Raw genomic sequence first — 13391 nt, forward strand, 5'->3', positions numbered from 1 at the left:
AGTACTGGTTGCAAACTAACCGGTTATGTTTTGGGGGATCATAAACAACCTGTACCTCATTTCTCTGAGCAACTGGATGTGGTAACAAAAGGATGGCCCACTTGTCTGAGAGTGGGGGCCGCTACTTACGATATTTTACAGGAAGCTGAAAAGTTAACCCGTGGGCAACTGGCGCCTGTTCACATCATGCGTTATGTGTCAGCCCTGCTAGAACGAAAGGGAGGCTTTTGGTTAACAGCCAGTGGCCGGATGGGTAAACATCAGGCTACTTTGTTAGCTAATCCTAGTGCAACCCTGAAGGTGGTGCTCACCTTAAGTCCAGCCCCCTTGCCGCCTGTGGACTCCCATTCCCCATTCTGTGATCATATTCGGATTATCGACCAAGTGGATCCCAATCCCCCGGATTTGACTGAGCAGCCCCCGTCAGACCCAGATGAGGATCTCTTTGCGGATGGAAGCGGCTCCATGGAACAGGGATGGTGCAAAGCTGGGGTGCTGTGGTCACCGGCCAACAGGCAATTGAGACACAAGCCCTACCCCGGACGTCTGCCCAGAAGAATAAGTTAATTGCACTAACCAGACTGATCTAAATGTGCCTTTATGGTGGTACATACCCATAAAGCTGTTGGGAAGAAACAAGGGTCCCTTACCTCTGAGAACAAGAAAATTAAACATTGACCACACATTACTGGATTATTAAAAGCTGTTTTACTGCCCAGGGAGGTAGCCACCATGCACTGCCAGCGACATCAGAGAACTGTCTATGGTAGACAGGGGCCAAAAAAGCAGCCTGACAATTGTCCAACCAATTGGCCTTAATCCCCGGCTCCAACTGGGCGGCCAGGATGCTGCTTCATGGATGGAAGCAGCGTTAGGGAACAGGGATCCCCGTTTGTACAATGTTTCCCCACGGTCTAAGGGAATTGCTAACACACCAGGTCCCAGAGGGAGAGGCAGACAGGAGCAGGTGTCGTTGGGGCACGCTCTGAGTACGTTTTTGTCTGTGGGGTCAATGGAAATAAATCCCTTGGGCCTATGATTGGTGTTGCTTAGTAATAACTGACGCTCTCATTGACGCATGCCTTTCACGTCTTTGATCATTCTCACTTTATCCTTTATAGTGGTCCCCATGGTCTAGTGACTGAAGCCCAACGCTTTCCCAGAGAACGACGGCATCTGGACTTTCTCCCAACGCTTAATCATTTGTTTCCATTGAAATCACCCGTCTCTTCGCTGCAGGCTCACGGGGACTGGCCGTGCACTTTCCCTTCGGGTGGTCATCAGGGTAAACAGACTCGCGCAACCGAATGAAAACGTTAAGACGAAAGCGCTGCTGTGCGTTAGCGACCGTGTAAACAATGACACAGCCCCTAGTGTAAGGACGCGGCACCGGCTCGCGGGTTTGCTGACATGTGCGGAAGAAACTAGTTCCCGGATTATTAACCATTCAATTATAAACTATCCTTATGGGAAGGCTCGGGAGCCCGTTCGTAAGCGCGGGTCTGTAATCCGGGACGGCTTGCACCTGGTCCGTACGTCTCCACGCTGCCGTCGTGAGGAAGGCGTCAGGGACGGGACTAAATGAGCGTGGTGCAGAGAAGAACTAAGGAAATCTAAGCATGGACCTAACAATGCACTGATACTGGTTCATTAGCTATAAGGAATGTGCCGTAGTAATGCGCGATGTTGATAACAGGGGGAACTGAGCGTGAAGCATGAGATATCTCTGCTGTCTTTGCAACGTTCTCTGTGAATCTAAAACTCTTCCAAAAAATAAAGCTTACTGACAAACAACAACCCTCCCTGTACATCTGCCCCTCCCTCTCTCTCTGTTTATAACCTCCGTTGACTACTTCCACCTTTTTGCTCAGAAAGGTGCCCAGGACTCTTGGCTCCCCCTCGCCCGCGGCACACGACACTCCTGGGGTCTCCGGGTCCTTTCGTTCGCGCCAGGAACGCGCCGCCCCCTGGCGCAGCTCCTGCTAAAACCAAAGGGCTTTGCTGCCACCTAGTGGATGCTCTGAAGAATGAAAGCGAGTTGACCGCAGGAAAAGCTGGCGGAGTCGGGGCAGGCAAAGGGGCCCCTCCAGGCGTCCCCGAGCTGTTCCAGTACCTTCGGGCGGGCTCGGACTCCAGACAGGCCCTAGCCTCCCCTTCACTGGTCCCCATCACATTCTTTGTCCCCTATTCCCAATTATGCAGTCATTCTATAGGTTTATACTGCACCTTTCGAAAACGTCGTTTTTGGAAAGAGGCAGAGCGTGAGAGGATCGGGGGTTTTCTAGTTTTGCTAGCCCGTTTGATGACCATGAAGAACCATTTGAGAGCAGAGGGTGCGTCCCATCCAGCTGTTTTGCAAAGATGAGATGTGGAGGCATGGGCAGACGGGGCCTCGGGCTGGGGGTGGCAGGCCTGTGTCTGGGCCCCAGGACGGGCCTCAGGCGGCAGAAGCGGTGGTTGAGAGCAGCCTTGCTGTGCCGGGCCACTCAGGCCCTGGTGCCAGGCTTCGATGCACACATGGTGGCCACAGTCTCTCCTAAATATTGAGGCAAGAGGGACAGGAAGGATGCTTCCAGAGTGGCAGGCGGCACTCTTTTGCTATCTTTTGCTATCTTGTGGGGCCCCTCACCAGGTTTGGCTGCTCCTGCCTCTGCGTGAGAAGGAACCAGCATGTCTTACTTTGGGTTTCGCCAGAAACAGACCTGGGGACAAGGGTTCCAGTGCTGGTCATTTATTTGGGACTCGATCCAGGGAAACACTAGTACACGGTGGGACGTGCACTAGGGAAGGGAGAGAATCTGAAGAAGGGCCTGCAGCAAGCTGGGTAGTACGGTGGGCATCGGAGCCCAGCCCTGCTGTGGACTCGGGAAGGCAGAGGCACTGGGGTATTTACCCACCAGCCACCGTCATCGTCATCAGCTGAAGGCGGCTGCTGGGGACAGCTGCTCCTGCACTTGGGACTGCTGAGGCAGTCACAGGGGTTTAAAGCAAGCAGGAGTGGGCGCCAAGGATAGGGCATGGGGCACTCACAGGGTCCTCTCGGTGTGTTCGGATGATGCAGGTCAGCACCCAACGCTACCCCACCCCCGGTATCTCCAAAAGAGCAAGGTCCTAGAAACCAGCAGGTCCCTGACGGCTTGAGGCAAGCCCAGGACAACACGGAGATTTGACTAAGCTTGAGAAGGCACCCCTTGGGTTAGGAGGGACGCAGTGGGACCCTCGCCTCCATTTTCTTCACAAAGGTGAGGACTTTGTACGATGGGGACATGCAAAGGTCCCATGAATGTGTATGAGCAGCGTGAAGAGGCCTTTGCTCCCTGGGACCAGGCTGGGCTGGAGGGGACTTCGTGTCTTCAAGCTCCAGCCCACTGGGGAAGAAAGAGGGAGCTAGCTGGGGTGCAGCCTCGCCTGGAAGCTTCCCCTGGGCTGAAAGCCTCCCCAGGTGGCTTGTGGCTCTTCCTGCTGCCGCCTTTGGACACCGCTTGCATCTCAGCCCAACAGGAGACCCAGCTACTGGAACTTAGAGCCAGATTGTGCTATTTCCACGGAACACTAAGATTTAGGTGATAAAAATTTAATACCAAGGAACAGGGAAAGTTCGTCTGTAAAACCTGTCAATCTTAGGAAGAACAATGACAAAGTGTCAACCTTCTGCAGAAATCTCTAAGGTCGTTCTGAAGAGCTACCTAGGAAAAAATGTTTAATCAATTGCAGAGGACGCAGTCTCCTCCAGAGAAATCTGGGGGTGACCATCTTTGGGGATTTAGCTCCCTGGGGACAGCCGTCAGGTGGAACATGACCTACCTCCAGCTGCAGAGGGAGGGGCACCGGGCTGCCAGCTGTCACTTGGTGCCCACACAGGGAACCAGACTTAAGCAAGGCTCAGAGGCCGCTGTAGGCCTCGTGCGAACCGTGAAGTGATGCGGCTTCGTGCAACTACCACCACCCTCAGGTCAGCGGGAACACGGGGGACACAGTCCCTGGAGGTTAAAAGCTCATGTCCTGATGAAGTGCCTCCTGGGTTGCGAGTGCGCGGTGGCGGAGGCGTGCGCGGTGGAAAGGTCAGGCTGCTCCTGGTCTTTCTGCGGGGAGCCAGCAGCGCCGAGTCTGCCACGTGGGGAGAATCCTGCCTTGTCTGTCACGCCTTCGGAAGCCAGATGGCAAGCGCATGGGCACCGGGCTCTGGGAGATGTGGAAGGACACGGAAATGGTTGGGGAGAACACACCTCACAGACCCAGGAGCAACTGACGGGCAGTGTGTTCCGGGCTGTCCCTGTCCTCTGTTCCTCGGTAGGACATCTTTGGCAAATTCTCACGTGAGACTTCTCATTACCTTGGAGTGGCCTTAGCCTCCAGAATGAACCAGGCATCGAGCATTGCAGCCCTCAGGGAGCGTTCTTGTGATCCTGTTTGATCCTTATCAATTAGGAAGGCAGGGTAAGAATTACGTTACCCCTGAGCAGCCTGAGGCTGGACAGTTTGCGGCATTTTGGCAAGGGGAGGAGAACGTTTGACTGGTGATTGTGGTAGGAGGTAGAATTTGAGCTGAAGCAAGAGTCTAGACCTCAGTGTGGTCACCCTCAGAAGTGGCAAAGTCACAAGCTGACTTAATGGGACCCTCTCATCTTTGGGGAACTAGGACATACAAGTAGATTGAACTGCCTGGCAGAAATGGTAACAAATAAGACGCTGTTATTCAGATGAAGTGTTTTTGGCAAGAGAACGTCCCTTGCCCTCGCCCTAGAGAATGAAGATCGCACTCACTGACGGGGTTAGAACAGAATCAGGGCAGGGCTGTGCACTACAAGCCACTGGTGCCTGGGCAGACAGACAATGGACGCGGACGTTCTTTCAGGTGCAAGAGTTCTCTTCCGAGCTCCCACGCCGCTCTCACCTTCGTTTCCGTTTCACTCTCGTAACCTGTAAATGCTCCTGCTGAGCCCGTTAGTTCTGCCTGGGAGTGTTAATAATAACGGGTCACGGAACCCGAGAGAAAGGATGGATCTACTGCTCAAATGTCATGGACTAGAAAGTGGCGCTAATAAAAGGCATGGTGATACTTACGAGGGGTGAGAAAACAGGAGCATGGGAGCATGGGGCGGCGAGACAAGTGAAACTGCTTCTGTCATACAAAACCCTGATCAGGGAAAAAGAGTGTAGTTAACTGTTTCCTTTCCGGCATGCGACAACATTCATGCTTGTGTCTCCTGAGCGCTGTTCACAGTGACAAGAATGAAACTGTCTAAAATGCATCATAAAGACAGACAATGCTGTTTCTCCAAAATTTTATTTTAATTTAAATTACAGGGCCAGCCAGATATTCTGATAAGAAATTCACTTTTCCTCAGGAGAAAGAAAATGCTTTCATGGCATTGTTAACAAATGTATACATCTCCACTTTTTTTTAAGGGTTAAAAAATCACATTAAGTAACTGCCTTATGTAAAATTAAACCTTTATAACACAAAAAGAAAACACTTCCAGTATAATAGTTTTGATAATATGAATATATTAAATGATAATTTCAAATGTGATTTTTCAATTTTGAATGTTTTCACATTGCTTTGTTTACCAACAAAACCCAGAAAGTCTTAACTACCCTCAGATTCCAATGCAAAATAGTAACACATTACTGTTTTCTTTGACACACTGCACCCCTCACTGTCTTCCATGTAAAAGGCTCTAGTGCTACCACACAATTGCCAAAGTGGAAGCTGTTTTGTTGTTTAAGTTCTAAGAACTAGCTTGGCAAGGAGACATTTCTTCCACTTGGTGTCATCAATGTTTTCACACTAATTCCATGCACACAGCACGACGCTGTAAGAGCCAGAATGCAACATCACGGCCAAGTCTGCCTGCCTAAACACTCGAGATTTTCTTTTCAGGGAAATTAGATTGCTTTCCCTACTTTCAGTAGAAAAACATGAATTATTTCACGCAGATTCTGTTAAAGACAGACTCAGGAAAACCAATTGTAATGTAGACTGCCATTTTAATTAAATGGAATAAAATGTCTGTATTTTCTGGAGTTATTTTCTTAACTGGTGTTCTTTGAAGGAGGTTTTAAAACCTGCTGAAACATCAATTGGGAGGCTCATTTTACTGGCTGATAAATAATTCAATTAGTAAGAGAGGCTAGCAAAGAGTAATTATATCAATTTCTTAATCAGCTATAGCCATGCTGAATTTGAACTGGCAAACTCTGATTTGTAAGTTGTTAGTTGTGATCTTCGTATCACTAAGATGAACAGATACCATTCTAATAACTTTACATAGATAGAGTCTAGGAGACATTGTTCTGCCGTGGTCACAGTAACAAAAAAGTGGTGCAAAATCAGTTACTTTGTAAATACTGATAATTTGCAGCATTAAGGAACAGGACATTAAAAAAAATAAATTTCCCCATAGGACACCTATGACTAGGAACTCTTCTTTTCCTAAGAGAAGCCAAAGTTTTAATTATTCAGTTTCACAACTATTGTACTGGATTACTTACTCTAAGAAAGCAAAGGTGCTCTACAGAGGTTTCCCACACACACACAAAGAATCAGCATTAATTTAGCATAATCTCTATCATTCATGGATCTGGCAAATTCCTAACTCATTTTAAACGAATAAGGCCAATATTATGAAGGAAAGTGTGGCTGACTGAGTTCCAGGGCTGCATTTCAGCTTGTTGATGGCACCCCATTAGGTAACTGAATACAAAGGATTGGTTTCCTTTTTTTCTTTTAATGCTGTGATACTTAAGTGTTAAATCAGCATTTTCATGAGATCTGAAGTATTTCAATTACATCTGAGCATTCATTTTTTTTTTTTTGCAAAAACTCAGTATTAGGTAATAGTTACATACTACTACAATAACATTCCTCTGCTGTACAAATTAAACCATTTAAAAGAAATGAGCATTCTAAGAATTATATACAAAAGAAACCTGTAAGCAGTGCTGAAATGAAATGCAAGGTGTTGCTAGCTCTACTGTTTCAAAATACCTTCAAAAAGTAAAATTAACGAATACCCTTCAAGATATCCAGGTTTACAAGTCTCAAGAAAATCAAATGTCAAAAAATTCTAGAAAGCTGTGAAAAGCATATATACATTTTCCATACGAAGCTTCACACTTTTGAGAAGTTGCTAAGTTTCAGTATCAATTTATTCGCATGTCAACTTCATCTGCCCTAAAAGCTCACATCCTGGATACAGTTCCCCTCTGATTTCCTTCAGCGAAGACGCACAATCTGACGCAAGGATACCAGGTGTGCACATGCCACACTGCGCTCAGATCATCAACAAAGATGAATGCGAACATATAGGTTTAATCTGATGACATCAATGCCCTCTTCCCTAAACGACACTCTCATCTATACTTTTGTCTTCATGAACCCAGCTGTGTTCAGAACTCCTGTAGCAAAAGGAGTCTTTGAATTCTGAAATGACACAAAGATCAAGAAAAAGCCCACATGTGCCCTAGTGTGCAAGCGGCAGCAGCTACGATCTCCGACCTGGACTGAAAAACAAAAGGGTAAAATGAAAAACCGTTCACTTAACAGCAGATTAGCAGTAATGTTCCTCATGAATCGATAAGAGTGCCTGATGCTGAATAGCTAACAGCAAACGCTGAATTTGGATTTAATATTTTAGATGTTTATTGGAAATTAAGCTTCTTGCTGAGCTGGTCTCTTCAAATCCCTGATCTGTTTAACTAAATAGGTCTTCTCATCGTTAAACTGCTCATCCTCGGTCCTGTCATTCTGAAACTTGCTGAGGAACTCTATGAGTTTGGTCTGGTTCTTGAGGAGGATGTCTAGGATGGGCTGTGTCTTGTTAGGATTGGCTACAAACACCTGCATGGAGAGAAAGCCACATAAGTCACAGAGGAAGAACAAGACACAAAGAGAAACCTGAGTTGTAGTCACAGCACACAAAAGCACAATCCAATGCTGTCCTGGGGCAGGTGGTGAAGTCAAGGTAACTAGTTTTTGTTTTAGAAGACCTTATTTTACACTTCGGAGAAAAAATAACAATTACATGTTTTAGCACGAATGGGACCGACAAACTCATTCTGCCAGCTCTGAAACACAGTGGTTAGTATTAAACATAGATTTTGATTTTAGAATAAAATGGGCAGAAATTACTTCTGAGCACAGGAGGTCAGATTGGATTTTAAGAATAAAACCTCTATGGAAAGCATTAATAAATGCTTTTGTTTTGTGATTAATAATCCTCTATGCTGAAGATAAATGACACTCTTCTATAAATAAACTTCCTTGCTCCCAAATCCAATGCTATGCCCTGTTTCCGAGTCTTTCTGTTCAAATGCTGTACCACACAGACATGACAACTGACTGAACTGTATCACTCAGATTACCAAAATGAGGCTAATAATATTTCAGTAATTTGTAAATGAAAGGAGATTAACAACTCTGGAGGAAAGTATTGTTTATGGTTTTAGTACTCTACCTTAAAAACGTGAAAGGCCTCAAACTGGATGTTACGACTTTTGTCTCGTAGAAGGTTCATCATTAATTTGAGGTTCTCAGGTTTACTGATGTATTTTGTCATAATTGTGAAGTTGTGTCTATCTAATAGTAGTTCACCGAGAAGCTGAGAAGACATTTAAACAATTACTCTTATGTTATCATTAAGATTTAAAGAAAAAGCAAAGTTAAAAAACATAATTCATTTTATAATCGTCATTATTAAGCACAGAATACTGACAGGCACTCGAAAGATAACTGAACTGAATTATGACCTAAAAGCTATGCAGTGTCTATTCTCTGCCATTTGAATACCTGCCTACCTTTCCCTTAGGAGTTTCAATCTATGGCAAACCTGACACTGCTCTCTGCAGAGGACATTCAAGGCACCTCTGGCTCGGGTCAGAGCCTGTAAGAGCCTACTCTTTAAATGTGCATTTGTGTTAGCTCACTAAAAAGAAATAAAGAAAATATACAGAAGGAAGGTTATTGATAATTCCTGTTAACTAACCATAAACCTAAGCTTAATTTTAAAAAATTTTACTATTTTAAAATTTTATTTAGGTGGACTGAACAGGATAAAGGGGATTGTGTCCAAAGTCTTCCATGCATTCACCCCTACACGTGCCGAAGTTATTATTTATTGATATCTTCATTCAGAAAGGTTTATAAAAGTGAGTGCTTTTCTGTTCCTTCTTCAGCAAAGTATCCTGAAGATAATCCAGTTTTTCTTACTGACTGCTCATCATCACTAATGATATCAATTAAGCTAAAAAACATCTGTGTTTACGTCAGGGCTTACTGATTTCTGTAGAGTTGATTATACTACATAAGCTCATAATTTTAAAATTGTCACTGCTTATTCTAGATTTTTCTTTTTCAAAAACCAGCAGTCACTTCAGGTTGCCAACATGCCAACCTCTGGTCAAGGTTGAGTGTGCAGGCTGCGCAGCCTCCGCGGAGTAGGCACCGAGCCGCAGTCCTTGTGGACAGAGGTGGGAGCAGAGCAGGTGAGAGCTTGGCCCCTGGCGCCAACCTGCCTGAGTTCTAATCCTGGTCCCCCCTCCTGTCAGCTGTGTAACCTTGAGCACGTTACTTAACTTCTCTGTGCCTCAGTTTCATTGTCTGTACAATGGGGGTAGAGAACAGTGCCTACACCTCATGAAAGCGTAGTGAAAAATAAGTGTTAACACGTGCAAAGCACATGTTCGATCTGTGTCTGGAGACATGGAGTGAGGTCTCTGGGAAGGAAAATGCATGAACAGAGCCTCTGTGCCTCGGGTTTTATTGCTTTTGTTCCTTCCTTTTTGGGTTCCTGGGTATGCTCTAGATAATTTCTCTCTCGAAAAGTAGCTTGTCATCATATTAGATAGAAAATAATCTGATGTGTAAGAAAACAAATCTATTTTACTTAGGATTTATAAGGAATCTATAGGAAGAACTCAAAAGCTCAGGTTTCACATCAACCTGAATCACAAAATCGAATCCTTGTCCAGGTGAGAAGCAACCAGTATCTGCTCTCATGAAGACTCAAAAGTTAGAATCACGTGAAAGTTTATAGGTCTCATGGTGTTCCTTTCCTATCACAGAAACCAAAGAAAATCTGAAAATGGCTTATTTCAGTTCAGTTGTCTGAAGGAAGATGACTGGTTAATTCTTTAAATTTCTTTTGACATAAAAATAAAAAACTTGAAGTCTTGCTTAGGAAATATAAATTTGCTGACAAAATAAATATAGGAATTAATAAATGTCAATGTGGCTATAAAAAAAGAATTCAAATTAAAATTCCTCTTCAAAGTACCGCTAGTTCTGAAATTACTCCACGTGTTCACGGGTATTCAACGTGGCCGCCACTAACACACACTGCAGGACGAGTGAGCTGCTTCATGTCCATTCCTAGGGGCTTGCAGATGGCGACCTCAACCTTCTTTTTCATGTTGGTCATTCTGAACGGCAGAAGGGTCTTGAAAGCCTTTCTCTTTATCCAAGCAGCCCAAGAATCCAAAATTTGGTCAAAGTTTATTGGTTTGCCAATAAATTCCACTCCCCTTGCCCTGCCCCTAGAAACTACTATCCTAGGCGACCTGGTCTGGCCTTCTTGGCGTTAAAAGCTCCCGACTCCATTGAGCTGTGTTTGCGTAGCCGCTAGGGAGAGCAGCGTGTCTTGGCAGAGGATCACAGAGCAGGAAAGACACTGGGAACCTCCACTCTGTCACCCTAAGGTACAAGGAGGACAGACTCCTCCAAGAGCTGCCAGACGTTCAGCTGAGAGGGCACTAGATGATCACCTAGCCAGAATGCCTGGGGATGGGGAGCAGGGTAGGTATCCCCAGGATGGCTGTGAGGCCGGGCCCAACCACTAGCAATTAGTGGAAATCACTGGAGCCCGAAGGGACCATGTCAGTAGCGGCACGTTTCTAAGCTGCGGCTATGACTGATCCCTGACGGCAACTGTTGCAGCGCTTTGGGCAAAGAAGGAAGCAGCTGGTCAGATGAAAAGGATTCGACTGGAAATTGGGATGGCAGAGGACATTCTTATCAAAGGACACAAAGTATTTACAGATGCTCTTAGTGTCCTTTAAGTGTCTTTCCACAGAAAGATAAGGTCTTCAAGGGAGATTTCCCCGAGGTAGGAAGGGAAGAGAACTCTGGGCAGAGTAGGATTTACAATAGACCTGGCAAGAAATTAAACAGAATTAGGATTTTCTCCCCAAGTCCTTTGTGACTCCATCCCGAGTTCCTGTCAGCACTGCTCACTGACAGAATGCGGGTGTGCGCATTTATTAACTCCTGTAAGACTCTCCTAAGCACAGGGTCAGCAAACTTTTTCTATAAAGAGCCAGACAGTAAATATTTCAGACTTTGAGGCAATTATTCAAATCTGCTACTGTAGCCTGAAACAGCCACAGACAATATGTAAATACATGAGCATTTCTGTATTCCAATAAACTTTAGAAAAATAGGCAGCTGGCTGGACTTGGCCCATGGGCTGTAGTTTGCCAACCCCTGTTCTAGAGTTTAAATCTTAAATTTAACATCTTAAGTTGCAAACGGATACCCTATTTTGACACAGAGCAGCTAAGCCTGTCCGCCGTTCGCAGCTTCAGCCTGACATCGCTGTCCTGTGCCCTCCCCTCAAACAGCAGCCCAGCGGGCAAAACACCAGCAGTGCTTTCATCTGCTGATATGACTCTAAGTTTTAAAAACATGTCTCAAAATCTAAACTAATACATTTTAGGAGATAAAGTCCTCTTCAAACTTTAGCACATTCCCTTTTGGTGTCTCTTCCTTACAAGGAGTTAGGCAGGTGCTCTGCGTGGCTCACCACCGAACCTTGCTCCTTTCTGCAAAAATCCTGGCCAAGAGCAAATGTAGTTTCCCTCAAAGGTCTGAGACCCAAACCAGCACATCTCCCTTTCCCCAAATCCAAATTTCAAACACAGGGTGAAGAGAAATAAACTATACAAAATCGTCTGCCATACCTTGAGTGACTGTCTTTTTGTCACATAATTTTCTGAATGAAGTAACTTCTCATATTCACTGAAAAACTAAGAGATAAAAAAACATGTATCAGGATTATTGAGAAAAAAAATTGGTAGATAACATCATAAAGCTTGAGTATAAACTTCTAACACTATGAGGCCAACGGTGGCCCTGGTGCCCCTGCTGTGTTCTCTTTCATACGTTCCTCTGATGGGCTCCGAGTGACACCCGCTGATCCCCTCCAGCTCCAGGCAGGCCCCTGGAGAGCGCAAATCTAGTCCCCTCTGTCACCCAATTCTATATGTCCAGACATAACTTCCTTTCTCCCCGTGGTTTCCCTACTGTTGAATCAGCTCTCATTTCTTGGTGTTATTCATATTGTTTACAAACAAGAACTCAGTTTGTCCAAAGCACAACCACAATGACAAAGTTACCTGTTCTTTCAAGGTACCAAGCGAGGATAGAAAATAATTAAAAGCAGAAGAGAGCAGCAATTCACCACTGTGTTATAGGCAGGTGTCCTGGAGAAGGTGGGACTTAGGCTCAAGCTTGAAGACAGGAAGGATTTCGTTCAGAAATGGGGAGAAGAAAAGAGATTCTTGGGGGATAAGAAAGGAAGGGCACAGCATGAGTGAAGACCTGGGAGAGCAGAATACCGCAGATTTAAGAAGTGATTAGTGTCCACTAATCTCCGAAACAGTGGTCACTAGCAAGAACAGCGTCACTGGAATGGTAAAGGGTAGAAGCCGAGTGAAGCAGGAAACCAGGAACCAAAAATGACAGAGACACAGGGGCCAGGCTATCCTTCAAAAACAGTAGAGAAGGCCAGTTAGTGTACTTTTTGTTTGTTTAAACTGTGGAGGTTTAAAACATTCCAAAAGTTTGCAGAATTAGTATGACTTTGTTGGATTGGTGCTTTCCTGAGACTTTTCACTGGTCATGGTGAGTTCGAGAGCATGCCTCCTTTGTCATCTATCTGTGTGAAAACTACATGTGCCCACGCTCCAGGATGGGTCCTCAGGAGCCATTCATCTGTGGTCTGGAGTGGGGGTTGGCAAACTAAGCCCACGGGCCAAATCCAGCCTGCTGCTTGTTTTTACAAATAACATGGCCATGCTTGTTTGTTTACTGAAAATGAATTCGTTTATATATTTATGTATTGTTTGTGACTATTTGCAAGGGACAGGCGAGCAGACTGCAGGGCTCACAAAGCCTCAAATATTTATTATCTGGCCCTCTTCGTTTAGAGCTGACCCAGATGCCTATACATTCCAGGCAGAGGTGGGATGGCCATCTATTTAATATGCAAGCAAGTTAGATTTCCCTCTTTTCAGAAAAAGCTATTAACTCTACCTTCTCCTCAAATGATTAAACTGATCAAAACAATTGGATCTGCTTTTAATCAGTAACACAAAATATGTGTATCCAAATT

The 13391-nt window shown here is 45.2% G+C and overlaps 1 protein-coding gene across 1 annotated transcript in view; it reads right to left on the reverse strand.

Annotated features, from left to right (window-relative positions):
* Nucleotides 1–5268: 5268 nt before the first annotated feature.
* CAB39 (calcium binding protein 39) overlaps nt 5269–13391 on the reverse strand; it is a 111335-nt gene continuing 103212 nt past the window's right edge. The window contains exons 7-9 of the mRNA XM_012652206.1: nt 11959–12024; nt 8460–8603; nt 5269–7843 (exon numbers count right to left, since the gene is read on the reverse strand). Of these exons, the coding sequence (XP_012507660.1) occupies nt 7655–7843; nt 8460–8603; nt 11959–12024 (399 nt within the window). The 3' untranslated portion in view covers nt 5269–7654. The remainder of the gene's footprint in view (nt 7844–8459; nt 8604–11958; nt 12025–13391) is intronic.

Source organism: Propithecus coquereli, unplaced genomic scaffold, assembly GCF_000956105.1.
Source record: "Propithecus coquereli isolate 6110/MARCELLA unplaced genomic scaffold, Pcoq_1.0 Scaffold383, whole genome shotgun sequence".
NCBI lineage: Eukaryota > Metazoa > Chordata > Mammalia > Primates > Indriidae > Propithecus > Propithecus coquereli.